General features: G+C 26.7%; 5 protein-coding genes across 12 annotated transcripts; 3 read left to right on the top strand and 2 right to left on the bottom strand.

The window, feature by feature from the left end:
• Positions 1 to 19: 19 nt before the first annotated feature.
• On the top strand, positions 20 to 1,119 carry LOC118441250 (uncharacterized). The gene is made up of 4 exons (XM_035865388.2): positions 20 to 513; positions 611 to 746; positions 838 to 894; positions 967 to 1,119. The coding sequence occupies exons 1-4, from the start codon at positions 176 to 178 to the stop codon at positions 1,117 to 1,119; spliced, it is 684 nt and encodes a 227-aa protein (XP_035721281.1). The 5' UTR covers positions 20 to 175.
• Positions 1,120 to 1,165: 46 nt separating this feature from the next.
• On the bottom strand, positions 1,166 to 3,908 carry Arp8 (Actin-related protein 8). Of its 3 annotated transcripts, none has more exons than XM_035865384.2 (8): positions 3,550 to 3,908; positions 3,301 to 3,468; positions 2,736 to 3,227; positions 2,304 to 2,648; positions 2,075 to 2,221; positions 1,782 to 2,001; positions 1,564 to 1,692; positions 1,166 to 1,470 (listed from the first exon to the last, which is right to left on the bottom strand). In XM_035865384.2, the coding sequence occupies exons 1-8, from the start codon at positions 3,577 to 3,579 to the stop codon at positions 1,298 to 1,300; spliced, it is 1,704 nt and encodes a 567-aa protein (XP_035721277.1). In that variant the 5' UTR covers positions 3,580 to 3,908; the 3' UTR covers positions 1,166 to 1,297. The 3 variants fall into 3 exon arrangements, with proteins under 3 accessions (XP_035721277.1, XP_035721278.1, XP_035721280.1); XM_035865385.2 differs by having other exon boundaries at positions 3,664 to 3,907; XM_035865387.2 differs by lacking the exon at positions 3,550 to 3,908 and having other exon boundaries at positions 2,736 to 3,230; positions 3,301 to 3,441.
• Positions 3,742 to 9,215, top strand: EloA (transcription elongation factor elongin A). 5 transcript variants are annotated; one of them, XM_035865382.2, is made up of 11 exons: positions 3,742 to 3,850; positions 3,940 to 4,081; positions 4,733 to 5,022; positions 5,138 to 6,042; positions 6,143 to 6,327; positions 6,490 to 6,659; positions 6,741 to 6,832; positions 6,910 to 7,109; positions 7,238 to 7,520; positions 7,625 to 7,720; positions 7,928 to 9,215. In XM_035865382.2, the coding sequence occupies exons 2-10, from the start codon at positions 4,013 to 4,015 to the stop codon at positions 7,699 to 7,701; spliced, it is 2,271 nt and encodes a 756-aa protein (XP_035721275.1). In that variant the 5' UTR covers positions 3,742 to 3,850; positions 3,940 to 4,012; the 3' UTR covers positions 7,702 to 7,720; positions 7,928 to 9,215. The 5 variants fall into 5 exon arrangements, with proteins under 5 accessions (XP_035721275.1, XP_035721274.1, XP_085516295.1 ...); XM_035865381.2 differs by having other exon boundaries at positions 7,625 to 7,716; positions 7,928 to 9,169; XM_085660169.1 differs by lacking the exon at positions 7,928 to 9,215 and having other exon boundaries at positions 7,625 to 7,837.
• Positions 9,216 to 10,054: 839 nt separating this feature from the next.
• Positions 10,055 to 19,488, top strand: LOC118441147 (mitochondrial glutamate carrier 1). Of its 2 annotated transcripts, XM_035865166.2 has the most exons (8): positions 10,055 to 10,211; positions 11,862 to 11,931; positions 12,521 to 12,655; positions 12,866 to 13,015; positions 14,259 to 14,395; positions 14,581 to 14,766; positions 18,531 to 18,681; positions 18,768 to 19,488. In XM_035865166.2, the coding sequence occupies exons 2-8, from the start codon at positions 11,888 to 11,890 to the stop codon at positions 18,904 to 18,906; spliced, it is 942 nt and encodes a 313-aa protein (XP_035721059.2). In that variant the 5' UTR covers positions 10,055 to 10,211; positions 11,862 to 11,887; the 3' UTR covers positions 18,907 to 19,488. The 2 variants fall into 2 exon arrangements, with proteins under 2 accessions (XP_035721059.2, XP_035721062.1); XM_035865169.2 differs by lacking the exons at positions 10,055 to 10,211; positions 11,862 to 11,931 and adding an exon at positions 12,289 to 12,426.
• Positions 15,045 to 18,322, bottom strand: Cbp80 (nuclear cap-binding protein subunit 1). Its single transcript, XM_035865162.2, has one exon. It carries the CDS (start codon positions 17,954 to 17,956, stop codon positions 15,563 to 15,565), a length of 2,394 nt encoding a protein of 797 aa, XP_035721055.1. The 5' UTR covers positions 17,957 to 18,322; the 3' UTR covers positions 15,045 to 15,562.
• Positions 19,489 to 19,889: the final 401 nt, after the last annotated feature.

Genomic DNA, 19,889 nt, shown 5'->3' on the forward strand with positions numbered 1-19,889 from the left:
TTGCGACAGTGGCGCCGTACTTTCATGTTGTTATTATTTATATTTATTGACATTTGAATTAAATTATAGAGAATCGACTGTGTTCTTTATAATATTTTATAAAATATTCTAGAAATTTATTATATTCTTTCTGTTCTCAATAATGTATAATTTATTTTATTAAATTGTAAAAAAAATGGAATATACTTTAAAAGATACCCATGAAGATTTAACAGATTTGCAAGTACAAATGCGAAAAGAAATTGAAGATATAGCAAATGTGTTAACAAATAATAAAATTACTGTTTTTAAAGAATCATGCACGTCAGAAGAAGTGAAAATGAAACAACATAAGATGGCTTATAATATATTGAAACACATTCCAAAAATACCACCAAAAGATTATCCCATTCCTAAAACAATTGATATTCGTATAGATACATTAAATGATTTGGAAAAAGAAATTTTGAATGCTCAAAGTCTTTTAGAAAAAACGCAACAACAACTCCAGAGTATTGAAAAGGATATTGTTTAGTAAGAAATTTGATTAAATATAAAACAAGATATATAATAATAATAATAATAATAATAATAATAATAATAATAATAATTCTATGATATATTGTTATAGTTTAGAAAATAAAAAGAACGGTTTTAATAAGATGCGTGAAATGTATTTAGTTTCTGAACAAACATTAGAAAGTAAAACATATGATGATGAACTTAGCATGACTAAAAGATTATTTCGGGATACAAAGGAAGATTTGGTAAGTACAATTATTATTGTGTTGAATTTGTTCTAAAAAAAATGTATGTATTAATCATATTTATTTATTTGTTATTATTTTCTTTTTATAGCATAACGTAGTAGAGATGCTATTTCCAGAAAATGAAAAATTTTCAAATTTTTTATCAGTAAGTAATGTAACATTTATTATTTTCAAAATATTTTTATTATATAAAAATATGAAATTATATTATGTTTAGGCATTAGTATCTGCATATACAAAAGGCGGTGATGACATTTATGTGGATGTAATCCCAGAAACATTAGATGCTGTAAAATTTTTAGTGGAAGCAGATATTGCTACATATCATCCTAATGATAAAAATAAAATTAAAATGGTAGAATTACTATGAAACAATTAATTCATTTATGTATTACTTTTTATACAATATGACATAACATTTTAATCTGAACTATTCTTTTTTACAATTAATATTACGAGAGAAATATCGAATGTTAAATAAATACAAAACAGAATAAATATATTATGTTAAAAAAAAATCTAAATACAATTACAGATCAAACATTAATCTACCACATAAAAGGAGCTCTTTCTCGTAATATTCTAACTCCAATACGTTCCCATTCCTGTCTACCAATCCATAATTCTTGTGCAGACTCCAAACAACTTAAAATTGCAGCACCCTTCCACGCAGTCATACCTGGATCCATTTCTTTCGGTTGTGTAATAATATCCAATTGTTCTATGATTATTAATTGTAATTATAATTTGTAATATATTTTTATGAAATAAAAAAATATATTTCTCTTTTATAAAAAGTATTTGTTTATATTACCAGCTCTGTACATATAAGGAATTTGAAGTGATATACGATTGTGAAGCCACATTCCAATTCCTTGAAATTTCATTCCAGATCCAACAACAAGAATGCAGCTATACATTTTTCTTTTTAAATCTTCCGTAGCTGGAAAGAAAATATTTATTTATAAATGGTGTAAAAAATTTGTATATTTATTTTAAAATTCGAATTAAATTTTTAAAAACTTCACATACGACAACGATCAATGCTTTGTAATATAGCATGGTCGAGGCCAAGAAGTTGTTGCGGGCCTACCACAAAATCTCTTGGTGCATCTAAATCTCGATTCGATAAAGCAATTGGAGCAGAATCTACAGCATCTACAACAACTTCTTCTTCACCTACTGCAGTTGGTGCAACCACTTCTTCTTGCATCTCTAATGCTTGCTCTAAATTTTCTTTCATACCCCTTCTCTAAAAAATTATATAAATATAATTATATTCAATATAATTAAATATACAATTTGTTTTTTTAATATATTTTTACACTAGTTTCTCGCAAATAATTTTCATCATGCGGATCTTCTGGATCACCCATAGATCGTTTTTGAATATGTACATTATGCGTGCCTGTAACTTTAAACAATTCTGGCTGAAATAAACTTAAAGGTGCCACTAAACATTCGTCTCCAACCTGTAAATATATGTATATATTGATATATTTATTCGGTATTACTCATGAATAAGTTACATACAATGTAGAAATAATATATTACTTGCAACGTATACTTTTCCGTTTGCTTTTTAGGTTTCCTAACAATAAATGTTTTTTCTTGAGATCCACAAACATTTAAATCAACATGGCAAAAATCTTTTTTTAACTGATTTAAAAGTAACGCATCCAATTTATCTGTTGGGTCACAAGTCTTGTATGGAAATGCACACTTTTGAAGTAGCCAAAGAAAAGTCAGAGTTATATCTCCACCACCATAATCCATACGTACACGTGTGTTTCTATGAGAAATTCCATCTTCAACACAAGAAACAGATGTTTTTTGATCACCAACATCTACAACGCATGCATAGCCTAAACCTGCTCCAAATGTAGCTGCTACATGATCCTAGTAAAAATAATAATTACTTTAAAGATAATTATTATTTTTATTTTTTACAAATTTAAATATTACATCTTATTTTATATAACGAACTTGTAAAAGAAAGCAGCCTCCAAAACCAATTTCACAAAGCATTAATGTAGTTAATTCTCTTAAATAATGTCTGTTGTAAATATCCGGTATTACAAGTACTGCTCGATAATGTTTTAAATCTCTCAGAGGTATATCCATTTTTTCAGTAAGTACGTATTCCCAGATTGTTTTTAAATCTGCCATAACTGCTTTTAAACTTCCACCAGGACCAGAATGAATATTGAGTTCACCTCTTTTATATGGAAAATGTATATTGAAATTATCTTCTGGATTTAAAGAAAGTATATCATCTCCCACAATGATGTCTTTATCCATTTTTATCCATTCTGCTTTGGATGGGGACTGTATTTCTGGATTAGACCTACGATTAAAAGCTGCTATTTGTTGTGGAGGTGTAGCATATCTTCTCCTACCATCTGATTGTAAACAAGATTGCAATGTATGAGAAACTTGAAGACGTGATTCTTCCATTGCTTGTGTTAATTCCTTTGTCTACTAGAAACAAGTGAAGATAATTTTTATTAACTTGTCTAATCGTGAATTAAAAAATAAAAAAGCAGCTTACTCGAGGGACAACAAATGGTAAAAAACCATCCTTATATTCAACTCCACCTGATAATCGTCTTCTAGCGACAGCATTTAATAATGTGCAAGGGTTTAAATCAGAAGCACGACCCATACGAAGATACATAGAACCAGGATGTATTATAATAATAGTTTGTGCTTGGATTTGCTGAATATAAAAAAAGATATACATATCAATTAAAAGGTTTAATACAAATGATAACCTCAATGGAAAATAATTATTATTTACTTCAGCGCAAGATTCTTGAAATACAGGCATTGTTGTAATTTAAAATTTATTTCAATAATTAATATATTTAATATTTAAATTAATTAATATAATAAAAATATTATATAAACTGACATTTGCATTAATATTCAAATTGATTTTGCAAAAATCAAAGTAAGGATTTGAAATATATTTGCAGCCATAATAGATGGAGCTGCTATCGTTGTATCTACTATAATATACATTTATGATTAAAGTAGAACTCTAGTTGAATTATGAAGAACGTTTCTCGAAGATTCTAATTCGTTATACAACAAAATTGGTTCGTTTTTGTTGCGTTTTATGAAATTATAATTTTAAGTAATAAATGCAAGATAAATAAAATAGTAATTTTTGTATCTTGAAATATAGTAAAAAATCAGTGCATGTTTGTGGTAACCCTGTATAGACGATCGGTAGCAGCTAGCAGCTGGCAGTTACAACGATGTCTGTTGTGGAGAAAATACAGCATTGTCAGCGAAATATTAAAAAATGTTGCGATAACGAAGAAAAGGTTTGCGTTAATAATTATTATTGTTATTATTATTATTGTCAGTAATAAATAAGACAAAAAAAAATTACAATGTAAAAATAAATAATTTAAAAAAAACGTAAAATAAATAACCTATGAAATTTGAAAGGAGAATAAATTTAATACGTCATAGTTTCTTATCAAGATAACATTACATTTTGAAAACAATATATTCATATAAAATTATTTTTAAATGAGTTTCTAATAAAGTTAAAATATATCTAATCCATAATTGTGTATTTATTCTTATACATATTTATAGGAGTATACATTTAAATTAAGTGATCAGTATAACAAAAAATCAAGTGAGTCCTATATATAAACTTCTAATGTAATAATAATTTACATTTTACTTGCATTATATCAGCAATAGTTTTTTGCTATAACACACACACAGATATGGACACGGACACAGCACATAAATAATTCATTATATATATATTTATGTACAACTTCAAATAAAGCTTAAAACTGTTGTTTATTAACTAACAAGGAAACATAAAAATTGATGTTCATTATTAGTTAAAATAATTTATGTAAATTAACATTATCACATGTTTTGTATGAAAACATAAAATAATTAAAAAGCAATAAACTTTTTCTATTTTTTTTTTCTATAACCATTTATTATAGATGCTGCATTATATTCAAAGACTATATACGTTACCAGTAACAGTACAACATCTTCAGGATACAGGAGTTGGTCGTACTGTTAATGCTTTAAGAAAATATGAAGGTGGTGTAGGAGATGCTGCTAAAGCTTTAGTAGCAAAGTGGAAAGCTATGGTTGCAAATGAGGACACTAGTGATGGTGAAGACGAAGACGAAGCTTGTGTTCCTGATGCTCCTGAAAGTTATGATAGTCCAGAATCTCCAAAACTAAAGGAAAAACAAAAAGCTGATAGCACAGTGAAAATATCAAGGTATTTTTTTTATAATTTAAAATATTTTTATGTAAACTAAAATTGAGAATAGGTATTATAAAATTAAAAAACATAAATTTAAGATATATAAAGTAACATAATGTAAATGTTTTAGACACAAAAGTGATAGTTCAAAGCATAGACATCAACAAAAATCAGAAAAAAATGACGTATCAGAGCATAATTCGAAACATTCTAGTAAATCAGAAACAAAAGTAAAATCTTCCGAAAATGAATCTAATATAACTAAGGAATCATCAAAAAGTTTAAAAAATGACTCACAAAAAGAAAAACACGATAAAAGTCATAGTTCTAAGCATGAGTCAAAACAAGAAAAACGACTTAATTCCAATGATGTAAAGAGTAGCAGTTCTACGCATTTAAAAAAATCTACTGATAAATTATCGCATAATAGTAAATTAGACAGTACTATAGATGATAATGAAGAATGTAACAAAAAAAGAAAATTAGATAGTTCCAACAGTGGGAAAAAGAAAAGTAAACGAAGGAGACATTCTGAAAATGAAAGTGATGAAGATAGAACTAGTTCTTATAATGCAGAAAAACAAAATACTGGTGAATTTGAAACTGAGTTAAATAAAAAAACAGATGTTCTATCGAAGCAGGATGTTTTAAACAAAATTGAATCTAAAAATGAAAAAAATAAATCCCGTGAGAAAGGAAAGCAAAGTTCTAGTAAAGAAGAAAAAATACATGATGACAAAAATAAAAAGAAATTAGACGAAAATAGAGAAAAACAGAAAACAAAGGACAATCATCATTCTAGTAAAAGTTCTACATCCAAAAGTCATCATAGTTCTAATAATAAAGATCATGCTAAAGATAAAGATAAAACTAAAAGAAAAGAAAACGATGAAAAAAAGCATAAGCATCAGAATAAAAATAGTTCTGATGCAAAAGAAACCAAATCTGGTTCTAAGGAATCAAAGGAAAAAGTTAAAATCAAACAAGAAATCAAACAAGAAATCAATGGGGATGAAGGAATTGACTGTAACTCTGGTTAGTTTTTAAATAATATATATATATATATATATATATATATATATATATATATAAATATGTTTATATTAAAAAATTTTTTTATGTATTTTTTTGACAGGTGCAAGTTTTGCAGAAGCTCTTGGAATGTGTACGGTTGCACCATCATCAAGAAAACGTCATAATAACTCTCCCAATTTAAATAATGCAAAAGTTATTAAGTTAGAAACAAATATATCATCTACATTAAACAACAAAAAGCAATCTTCTGTGAAAACCGAGGCTACAAGTAGTGACAGTTTACATGTAAGTTATTTTGATATTCAATAAAATATATAATGTAATTATATAATATTTTATTAATATATTTAGTGATTACACTTAATAAAAATAACTTCCAATAAAATTAATTTAGAGAACATGATTAATGTGCAAGTTTTTGATACTTATAAAAATTTTTATTTGCAGCCATTGCCCCTTTTATCGCCAAATGTAAAATTAGAGCCATTAAGTGTGAATCTGGCATCTACATTACCTGAAATAAGTCCTAATTATAAACCACTGCCATACATTAATCCTGTACATCGTAAAGAAGAAGATAAGGTTCTCACTGATGTTATTCATGTTAAAAACCAAAGGTAATATAATAATAAATCCGATTATGCGAAGTAAACAAAATTTGACAGAGAGAAAAGTTTTATTTTATATGTTTTTTTTAGGACTAAAGTATATTCTGGAAATAAAACTGGTTATACAAGTGTACCTTCTCTATATGAAATTTGCATAAGAGTATTGATAGAAAATATTGATGGTAAGTATATATATATATATACTTAATATATATATATATGTAATACTTATTTATATATGTATAATTTTTTTATATAGCACTTGAATTTACTGGCGGTGTTCCATATGACATAATAAAGCCGGTCTTAGAACGAGCTACACCGGATCAATTATTTATGTTAGAACATTATAATCCTTATCTAATAGATGATACAGATTCTTTATGGCAATTTCATTGCAATCGGGAATTCAGAAATAAACAAAGAGAAGAAATGGAAACATGGCGTGAGATGTATATGGTATGAACAGTTATATAATTTATTATATATTTCAATGAGACAAAATAATTCATTATATTATTTATAAGATAATAATAATAATAATAATAATAATAATAAAAATTAAATCGTTTTATTTTTTTAATTAGCGTTGTTTGGATGAGAGAGAGGCAAAACTCAAGACATTAACAGCCAATATAAAGCAGTCTATAGATAAAACTGTACCATTACGATCAACTAAGCTTGCATATGTTGATAATGTTGTTAAGCCTCCTAGAAATGTTCTAAAAAAGCAAGCTAAATATGGTACAGCTAATTCGGTTCCTACGTCTACATCTGATTTGAAAAAAAAATTGATTATCGGCGGTGGACCTACTGCAGCAACTAATATATCTGTACCACCACCTCCAATGAATCGAGTTAAACCATCTTGTAAGTAAATTATATTTAAAAATATTTTTATATTATAGTTAATGATGATCCGATAATAATGTTTTTGTAATTTTTTATTTTTATTTTCATATATTTCATTAAAGCGGCTATGACAAAGAAAACAAAAGCACCCCTTATGGCGAAAGCACTACAATTAATAAAAGGGCGTTACAAACGGTAGTTTGTATAAACATTTGTAGGTACATTCTAACTATAATGTATAGACAATGTTTTCACTATGTCATATTTTTTTTTTTTTTTAATTATGCCGTGATATAAGTAATATTCTTATATCTTGAAAAAAGAAAAAAAAATATGTTATAAGATTATTTTACATTTATATCTTGGTAATATTAATTCTTAATTTATACATATATAAATATATATATATATATGTATCTTTTTAGAAGCATCAGCATTTAAGAGAAATACTGGAAAAAAGAAAAAACAAAAACAGAAAGAAATTTGATAGAAAATCATTAACCTATTTGGTTTTATTAGTAAAATGTTGATTTGGGTGCATATAATAATGTGTGACTGTTGTTTTTACAAATTTATTTGCTTCCACATTTTAGTATGTTTTGTACTAAATATAAATGTTTGTTTTGTGACATTATATACACTAAAACGGAGACGTGCAAATTTTTAATTCGAAAAGAAACAACTCTCCCATTACTACTATTTGTTTCCATTCAAGCATGCTTCTTCTAATAATTTAGATGAGAAACATATATGAAAATCAATCATTTCTAGACGAACACAGTAGAATCATGGCTGTGAAAATATAATTATGGTAAAAGAAAAAAAAATATATATAATATAAGCCAATTGGCTTAATGAGCTAACTTTTGTACGTCTCTGAACTAAATTATCTTAAATATGTGATCAAATTTTTATTTACTATTAGCTTTAATATTCAAAATCGTATGAACGAAATGACAAATGTGTTTGGATATGATATAAGTTAATGTAAAAGAATAATTCTTAAGAAGTATGTGGTCACATTTTAATGTTACAATATTTTAATTTTAATGCTTTAATGTCTTATTTAGTCTTATGTAAATGTGGATTAACATCAATGTATCAGTTTTTCATTCAATATTCAATTGAGTTGTATCAACTTAAAATTCCAAAGTTTTATTTAAATTGAATAGAATAATTCATTTAAATTTGCTTAATATTAAGCGATGAATTGAAATTTAATATTAGGGATCAAAGATCATGTTAAATGAGATTTTCTTGACATATGTATCTCCAATATTTGTAAAATCATTGTTTTGCAATCATATATAGAATCATTGCACCTGTTATAGACTATATTTAATTTTAATAAACACGTAAAAAAGAATATTTCAGATTAAGAAAAAATACAAATAGTTGCCACTCTAATCAAACATCATACTATTATGGAACATTGGAAAATTATATTAATAATTAATGAAATGTTTGTGTTCCTACAATTAATTTTAAAGTTATTACCTCTTGTATATATAATATTATTATAAAATTAAACTATACATCTCTTAATAATTTCATTCATATCATAAAAAATGGATTGTAACATCATGCTCTAATATATTTAAGTTAATAATTTTGTAGCAAAAAAAACATATTTTATATACGCCATGACATCATAATTATTTGTAAAAAGATAAATACAATTACATCATGAATCAAAATACAATATAATATAGTTTGAATCGATTTAATTATGATATGTTTTTTACTGCAATTCTGTTGATTGATGAAGCACTTCGATAAAACATATAATTAATATTTTATTTTCTTATAAGTAAGAGTGCATACATTCTGCAAATTTGATTCCATGCTTAAATTTTACATATATGTATTCTTAAAATATATACATGAAAATTAAATTGTCGAGATTTTTGTAAAATTAATTACTAATATGAAATATTTCATATTATTTTATATTTAATATTAACATAATACATTTCTTTCTTGTGTGAATGTGATAAAGCATAATGGTTGTTCAGGCAAATTAATATTTCTATATATTTGTATATAAATCGTATTAGTTATTTTAGCATTATTATTATTATATACTTCATATTATGTATTTATATTAGAGAATGTTTAGAACAAAATTACTCTCCTATAAACTGATGTATGCATCGAAAATATTGAAATTCAATCAAATTTAAATTCCACATTCAATTTATCTGGAATATATCTCATCGTGCGAACATAAATTCTTTCAACAATAAATGTTAATAATTGTTTATTTTTCTCCATTCCTGCATATACATCTATGATATCATAGTAGTACTAATAGATAAAAAAAATATAATCAAATTTTCGCGTAATATATTTAAAAAGCGCGCTTAAATCAATTATATTACGATTTGTTACGTCATAAAGTGTTTATACTATTGTCCAATCACGTATCAGTATTAGATAGAAAGATTTCATTGATTAGTCGACTTCAGTTACTGCAGAAAGTTACGCAATTGTGAGTGTTACTTAAAGTATAGTCAAAGTTTATTACTCGTTATTGTATATCAAATAATATTTCATTGGAGATCAACCTTAAGACGACGACAGGACATTAGTGGCTCCTGTCAAAGATAGATCGAATGGGTTTTAATGTCAGTGAACGTATCTTATAATAAGTTAAATTGTGAGTGATAAAATAAAAGTTATATCGTTATCATCTAATATTAGTGTGAAGTAAGTATCACGTATCAAGTTATATTCTTTCTTTTCTTAATAGCTTGATTATTTTTTCTTTTCTTTTTTTTTTTTTTTTTAATGTAAAGAAAGTATTACATTTTTATTAAGAATATATTCACGATCGTGAAAGATGATCATAACACATAAATAATAACGTATAAATTTAAATATACTAGTTCTGTAAAATAAATGTGAATGATTTAATGTCAATGTCATTATGACAATTCAAGTTTATGTTATAAATTTTATAATAATAATAATAATAATAATAATAATAATAATAATAAAAAAGGCCGTTCTTTTACAACACGTGTAAATGAGCTCTGATTGTATGTACATACTTGTTATCGACGTGACATAATTTCCAAATTTTGTATTCTCAATTTAATCTAGCCTCAATTTGCTCTATACATCTATATTGTCGTTTTATTACTGTTGCGAACAGAAATCTATTATCATCTTCAAATTAAAATCAACTAATTTCTCGTATCTTATTTTTAATAAACAATTTACGAATTTTTGAGTTATATATCTTTGGGTAAATATATTGAATATATGATTGAATGTTTATAGTAATAACAATAATAATTTATTTCAATAATATAGATATGTAATAAATATTTTTAAAGCAACCAAAAAATAAATAACTTTAAATTTAATTACCTTCTGTAAGAGAAAAGAAGTTATAAATTTATATCATAAAATTATTATTATTATCTTGCTATATTTATACATGATTATATATTGTCTATGTTCTATTTTAGTTATGCTTAACAACAAGCATTTCATGAATTTAATGTCAAAATCACTGTCTTTTATAAAAAGTATATATAATTTTATAAATAAAGTATAAGTACTTATTAACAATAAATACAAATATATTAATTATTATTAATGTTAAAATGAGTTCTTATGAAATTTTCTCTATAATCTAAGTTAAACATTTTATCTTCTATTTCTTATTTTTTATTAATACTTGGAGATAATAGAGCATTACATAAGTCATGCTTATATGCGATAGGTAACTGTCTCTTGCATATTCTAGAAATATAAATGATTTTATTCATATAAATATTACAAAAAGCATAAGAATTATTTAGTTATTAAAATAGTAATTAAATATTACATACCTTATTACATTTTTAATATTAAATAATTAATGCCTTTTTATTTTGTTTCTTTTTAATTTTACATTATTTCATATTTCACAAAAATCTTATAAACAATTGGTATAGCAAAATATAATCAATGTATAAAAAATTAAATTTGATTATGCGCAGTGGTATCATTAATGTTTATTTATAATATTTGAAATTTTTATAAATAATAATAAATTACAAAACGTAAAACAAAAATATTGACATTTGTTTAGAAAAATTATCCAAAGTATTAATTAAATATTTATTAAATATTATTTCTCTGTTCGATGATTTTAATTATGATTAATTTTACACTTCGTAAATATAAACATTTTATCGAGTTGTTCTTATATTCTTTTTTATTTATATTAATAACAATAAGTAAATATAATAATTTTATTAATTTTTGGTAAATATTACTATTTATGAATCATATGAGTGTGAAAAATGATGTTCAAACTAAATCGTTCAAGTGGAAATAACGTTTTCGTTCAAATATTAATTACAGGTATAAAAGATAAATACTTGTTTTCAATGGCGCAAAAAGATTCAACCGAGCCAATTCCCGATCAATTTAAGTAAGTAGAATATTGTACGATTGTCTTATAATAGCTAAGAAATAACTACTTGCTGATTCCAATTGAGTCCTATTAAAAATGAGATCGTTTATTTAAATTGTTATACGAGGCCAATTGTATTAAAAAATATAATACAATTTATTATTAAATAAAATGCATTATATTATTGCATTTTATTTTTATATAATAATAAATAGTATTTTGTATACAACGATCATTATAATAAATACTAAAATATTTAAATAATCTATTATATTGTACATTCATTTTTCGCGCGGTTTTATACGCATTTTTCATTCGAAATATTTGAAATGTGAATTTTTATAGCGCGCTAAAAATATAACAATTTTTTTCTGTTTCGTAATTGTTTTGTTTATTTTTTCTTTCGCAAACATGTTTATTTATATTATCCGTGTTATACAAGAAAAAATTTCTCGTATAACACGATTTCATACAAAGCGGGACGTATTAATCGCGTTTACGTGAAAATCTACTGTAATATCATTTATCGATTTATGTAACCTAGAATTATACAGAAAGTTTGGAAAAAAATTAATTCGGTTATTTGAGGACGTTCATATAATTTCAGGTTATTACCAAAGATAATAAATGGAGGAATTGCCGGAATTATCGGTGTATCCGTAGTTTTTCCTCTGGATTTGGTAAAAACACGTTTACAGAATCAAGTAATAGGACCACATGGCGAACGAATGTATAGCTCGATGTAAGTAAATACTTTGACAAACGAGAAGTCTATTTAATTTATTCGTATCTATGTTTAAATTTTCAAGGTTATTTTAAAAATATCGCTAACCTGATAATAAAGTTAAACTACAATTTGTCTGCTTCTTTAATCGATAATATTTTATTTGAGGATCGCACAGTAAAAACAAAAAAAAAAGCAAAGTTAATAATATAATAACTATTTTTATAGGTTAGATTGTTTTAAGAAGACTTATAAAGCGGAAGGATATTTTGGAATGTACAAAGGATCTGGCGTAAATATTTTATTAATTACGCCGGAAAAAGCCATTAAACTCACTGCCAATGACACATTTAGACATTATCTCTCCACTGGTCCTGGGTATGTTTATGTGGATGTTTAAATATCTATCGATTAAATTTTTATCAGATACGATGTCCAACCAGGCACCACAGATCGACGAATTTTAACAAGAGAGTCAACGTTTATAATTATTCTTCGGGTTTACTACCATTTACTCTTTTCTATTTTATTTTCTTTCTAATCTTTTTTTTTAATTTTTTAATATATTATCATTTAATTGAAATCTCATACAAATAAATTTTTAACTGCACTTACATTGATAACAATTTCTTAAAAAAAAAAAAAAAATAAAAAAAAGCAAAAAAAAGAAAAAAAAATTCACGAACTTTTTTTTACACAAAATTTTATAGATTATTATTTATACGATTATGTTCTTCCGTAATAAGGCATATATCGTGTATGGATGATACATGAGCCTGACAACAAAAATAAAAGATCAGATGGCGGCAGTAAAAAAAAAAATATTTTATCGCTGAGGGATGCGTGTACAAGCAGAGTCATGAGGAATCTCTATAGAGCAAACGCTACATACACTAACAAAAAAAGTACGTGTAAAAAGTGTCAAATGATTGAGTTGAGATCCGTAGAGCATTCTTTGGCGAGTTCCAGTACTAACAATGAGAGATTGCAATAAAATTATATAATTTTTAATATTCCTTTTTTTTCTTTCATTTTTATTCGTAAAAAAATTTATATACATGATTGTTAATGTTATTAACTATAAATTCTCGCTAAAAAATGTCGTTATAGTAAATTGTCAAAAACACTGAATCTATCCTATCTGCACTATCTAATTATGTCAGAAAAAAAAAACGAAAAGAAATGGTTCCCGACTTTTAACAATATTTTTAACATGTAATATATTTTTATGTTATTTATTATAATGTGTGTGTATACTGATTTCATTAAAATAAGTATTATGCACGCTGCACAAGCAGGGTACTACTTTTATTGCAATCGTTAAATTTTATAACTTAAATAATTATAAAAGTTATAATGTTATAACATAAAAGAAGATATGCTAACACAAATAAGGTAAAAAAAAAAAAAAAAAGAAAAAAAAAAAAAAAAAAAAAAAAAAATGTCCAACTTCCTACAAGTAGATGTGATTGCAATTTTGAACACTCAAATAATTTTACCATTTCCAAAACATATGACTGTTATGTTAGCCCCATTTGTATTGAATTTAGTGTGAAAATTTAAAAAAATCTTTCAAAGATGTTAGTCTTTTTGTTTTTTTTTTCTTTATTAAATTTCATAGCCAACAACTGCCATTACAACGTGAAATGTTGGCTGGAGGCTTAGCAGGAGCTTGTCAAATAGTTATTACTACTCCAATGGAATTACTTAAAATCCAGATGCAAGATGCAGGTAGAGTTGCTGCAGCTGCAAGAGAATGTAAGTAATTTCAAGCCTGTGAATTATATATATGTACATATAATCGTTTAATATTTATATATATATATATTTTTTTAAATTGTTACTTTTAAAAATACACGTATTACCATTTATACAAATAATTAGGAATATATTGAACTATAATTATTTATCAGATTCTACACTATATCTCTTCTTTGTCATAGCTGGAAAAACTGTACCAAAAGTATCAGCATTATCTTTAACTAAGGATCTTCTTAGACAAAGAGGAATACTAGGACTTTATCAAGGAACCGGAGCAACGGCACTAAGAGATGTTACGTTTTCCGTTATTTACTTTCCTTTGTTCGCTAGACTAAATAATCTTGGACCAAAGCGAGAAGATGGATCATGTAAGTTATTGCTCCATTTATTCTATATAAAATATATTTTTCATGTATATTTTTAAATATGTATTTTCAAATATTTCTAACAAATACATTTCTAACAAATAAATTACAGTAAGATTTTGAAAGAAATTTTTTTAGAATCAATAGATTATTTTGAAGATCTTAAATTTTATCCTTAATTTTATAATTAATTTCTTTTGCCTATTTATAGACATTATGAATTTCTTTGGAGATCATAAACAATACAGTCTTGTTACAATAAAATATCTTTTTATTAAGATTTATTTTGATAAATGATAATGATAAATCTTTCTACAAAATTACAGCAAAATCAAGCATGTATTTAAGATACCTTAAATATAAAATAGTTATAGTTATAGAATTTATAGTTGTAGTTAGAAAACATGTATATGTTTGATATCTCATAACTTTAGTAAAATTCACAGAATATTATATGAATCTCCATAGTTATATATTAATCAAAGAACATTTCATTCATGCTAACAATAGTGCCCATACTTATAAATACTTGTATATAAATGCACTATATTTAAGCAACATATTTGCCTTGTTATTTTTTCTATGTCATTGATACTATCATTATCATTAGAAATGACAAAGTAGACTTTTCTTATATTACTGTGTGTAGTCACAGTATAGTCATAAATTTGGTAAATAGGATCTTTTACCACATGACATTTGTTTAAAACAAAATAGTCGTGATATTTGGATTTAAGCCACTTACATCATTATTTGATATAATTATAACTATGTACTTTATTAGAATTATACTTTTAAATTATGCTCTTAAAGATACAAACTGATGAAATACGTCTAAAATATGAGGATCCAAATCTGGAGTAAATAACAAAGTTTCTAAAGTTGATGAATATTTCTGTACTTGTTCATGATGGGTCAAGAACACTTGTTGTAATCGTCCTATGGTCCATTTGTACCAATGAGTATTATAATCGATACCATCAGTATCACATCTTACTAAATGCTCCGAAAGAATCATTATAAATCGTTGAAATATGATGAGAAACAAATTTTTCTGATTTGCTTGTGCTGCTTCTAGTTTTTCTTCCATTCTTTCTACGACATCTTCTGATGGTTTCTCTCTATTACGGTCTTTATTAGTGTCATCATCCTCAGATGAAGAACCAGATCTACTTTCAGCCCTTCTTAATTTTTCTCTTGCTTCTGTCAATTCTGTGGTTAATTTAATAACATGTTTATTTTTTTTCCTTATTGTTAGGTGCAAAATTTCCCAAATATAAAGTTTTGTAAATTCTGATGCCATTTCTTTGGAAAATATCCAATTTGCAATAGCACTACATTCTATGATACCAGTTTTTAAAAATTTATCTGTTAATACTACCATCATTTGATAATGGTTCTTCCATAATGCATACATATTTCTTAATATACATATTTCGGTTTCTTCAGTTTCTGCAAGTACTTTAAAGACATAATGAAACTTTCCTATAGCTGCAAAACTATGACTAAAACTCTTGGAACCAAGATTAAGTAAAGTTTGAACAAAAACATCAATCTTTAATGGATTGAAATTATTTGTTTCTTCGTGATCCTTAGGTCCTGGCAAAGTATTTAGAACATTCAAAACTTCTTCAGGTGTACATTTACGTCTTATAGATACAACTAATTCGTGTGCTGCAGCAGTACCAGGTAGAGAGCTTGCTCCTTCTGATGAATATTTATATACTGGTTCTGGTAGTGCAGGTATTAATTCGGCATAAGATTCTGGCATCATGTCACGAATTCTCTGATAATACGATAACCTCAAAGCTTTTAGCAATACTTCTCTAATAAATTTAGGTCTAGGATGCTCTGGATCACGTTGTAAACAAGAATCCCAATCTTCCCAAGACCATCGGAATTGAAAATTACTTAAATGATATGCAAACCACCAAACAAAACGATCGAAAGCAGTAGCTGCCATACTATCTATTCGACGAAACAAAATTTCTGTTGCTTGGGCCAATACTTGTGGCATTGTTGAAGGCTGTAGTTTACAAAGTTCTATCAAAATTGATCCATAACAAATCTCTAGATGTTTTGGTGTTGGTAATCTAAATAATTCTCCAAATATTACTTCCACTATACAATAGTCTAAAGGAATTTTGGCTTTGTATGGAAAATTTAATAATTGTGCAGCACAATCTTTCCTTTCAAAAAAATAATTATTAATAATTTGGCGTAAATGTTCCTCTATAAGAAATCTCTCAATGGCATGGCTTCCAGGTAATACAGGTCCTTCGGCAGGACAATCGGTATAATCGAACATACGAAAGACAGCAGTAGGCAACGGATAGGTACAATTTTCATGATGTGGAGGAGGTATTATAGCAGGCAAATTATGTTGTAACGCTTCACACAAAATAGAATCAAAAGCAAGATATGGCCTAGGAATGTGTTTCTCTGCCCAATTGTCTTGTCTAAGTTTTCTTACTTGTGCCCACAAACAATCCAAGTATTCTTCTTGGGGATGAGGTGTATCACTAGACCAAACTCTTAACGCTGGCTGATGTTTCTTATTACGTTTATTTAAAAAGATTTCTATGGTTACCATTAGATGATCCAATTCTTGTTCTTTTTTCTCATAAAGTTCTCTTCCGACCCATGGTAATGTTGATAAAGCAGCGAAGACGTACCAATCGCGTCTTACTTGTGGTACACTATCTTCATTTGCAGCATCTAGCATATTATCAAATAACTGCATTAACGAACCACACGATAAAACGTGACAATTTACTAAATCCGCAAGGAACCTCAGAGAATATCTTGCCACATCCCACTTGCATCCCTTCAAAGCATCTTTAAAATTCTTAACCATATAATCAACAAATTCACCACCAAAATTGAAATTCTTTGCATTTAGTAATCCAACTAGAGTTGTATAAATAGTACATTTTTCCGGCATTTTAATGGCACAATCTGTTAAAATGCGCAGTATTTTACTACGAAATAGTCCAAGGTCAGCTTCCAAAACCGAAGCGAGGCCTTCCAAATTGCTTTCCAAGGAAGACGTAGATTTTTCACCTACCCTTAAAATTAAAGATTCTAAACGATCTTCAATTTCTTGATTTTCAGAAACACGTCTTCGTTTTTTATAAGCACGTTCATATCCATCGTCTTCTTCGTGTACCCTTTTTGTCAATCTATGACTCATTTTGTGTAGAATCGTAGAAACAATGTAAATAAGATCTTTATTCTATACCCTTCTTTGCAGCTAACTTTAGTAGTTATAACAGTCTACTTGAAATATACGCACGCTTGATGAAACTTCTCACACTTATCGATTCAACAATGACGTGACAAAATGTCGCTATATAGTGATCAAATGTGGCGACCTCGTCGCGACTATTACGCCTCCTCCGGCAAGACACATAACTAACACGTCTCGGTGCCACCAAACCCACACACGGGAAACCAACCAAACAAAATAAAAAACAACAAAGACCCCGGAAACAAGAGAAATCATTCGTTCTTTCAGCTCTTCTAGAGACCGCAGCCATAGCTGCTGGAAGTCAAGTATATCAAACATAGTTAAATAAACATATCACTATTTGTTACTTGATGTGCAAAGTTTTCTTTCTACATAATGGGTTGTCAATGATTAAAATCTACACAAATTTGGGATTAGATTCTATGATAAACACTCGAGGGCGTTCTATGCGCATTGGCGCCATTTAATATATTATTTAAATTCTAAAAATACGACTAATTATTTTGTTCTTTTTCAGCTGTATTTTGGTGTTCGTTTCTTGCTGGTTGTGCAGCTGGATCTACAGCTGCATTATTAGTTAATCCTTTTGATGTAATTAAAACGAGATTACAAGCAATTAAAAAAGCACCCGGTGAACCTACATATGATGGAGTAATAGATTGCATTAGGTTAGTAAATATGTGATGGTTTTTTTTTATTTTCTTTTATATATATATATAACATTAATTTCAATTATCCAATTATTTGCTTACAGAAAAACACTTGTTAACGAAGGACCAGTTGCATTCTTTAAAGGAGGTGCATGCAGAATGATTGTCATAGCACCATTATTTGGAATTGCACAAACCGTTTACTACCTCGGAGTTGCAGAGTGGATTTTAGGTTTAAAATAAAATAAATTTAATATATCTCTAAGCGGTACCATTCAATTACTCTGGGAAACCGACAATAATTGGCATAGAAATATATTTAAATGTGTTGTTTAAAAGCTATCTCACTAATATATTACATCTAATGCTATTAGATTGTCGCATATTTCCATATCTTCTATACAGCTGCTTGTCATTTTTTTCGTTTAATGAAGAACTACAAATACATATTTTGTAGTTCAAAGTGATCAAAGTTACTTCTAATGATGTAGCTTATATTATTTAATTGAATCACAGCTTCTATTACGCACCAAAGGCGAATTGAACTTTGTACTGATTTTGAGAAATATATGTATGTATACTTATACACACAGAGAGAAAGAGAAAGAGAAAGAGGGAGAAAGAGAAAGAGAGAGAGAGAGAAAGAGAAAGAGCGAGAGAGAGAGAGAGAGAGAGAGAGAGAGAGAGAGAGAGAGAGAGAGAGAGAAAGAAAAGCTTAGAAAATATTTAGAATAAAAGTCCATGCTGGGTTCATGGATATAATTATGTTGTCTTTTATTGCCTTAAATAATATTCATGTATCTTTTAAATGTACACACATATATACATATGTGTGCATTTATGCGTGTTAATAAATTGATTATGAAAACAAAGTTTATAAAGAAATAAAAAATTAGTAGTATTTGCCATATCCACGTTATTACTTGTTAGAAAAATAATTCAAAAAACAAAAGTTTAAATAAACATTATCTTCATCAGTGAATTAAGTTTATTTTACATTAATTATATTTAATAATCGCTATATAATATTTATGATGTGAGGTTTATTATAAATAATGTAGTACATACAATTGCACTAAATCGTTGGATGCTTTCATTCGCATTAAATTGAAATAAAATGAAGAATATCTCGTCCGAAGCTCAGATAAAATATAAAATTCCAAAAGAATACCATGAAAAAACCAAATTGTGAAAATTATATACATGCATTCATCCAAACTTAAAAC

The sequence above is a fragment of the Vespa mandarinia genome, chromosome 11 (genome assembly GCF_050613455.1).
Source record: "Vespa mandarinia isolate Hongniang chromosome 11, ASM5061345v1, whole genome shotgun sequence".
NCBI classification, from domain to species: Eukaryota; Metazoa; Arthropoda; class Insecta; order Hymenoptera; family Vespidae; genus Vespa; species Vespa mandarinia.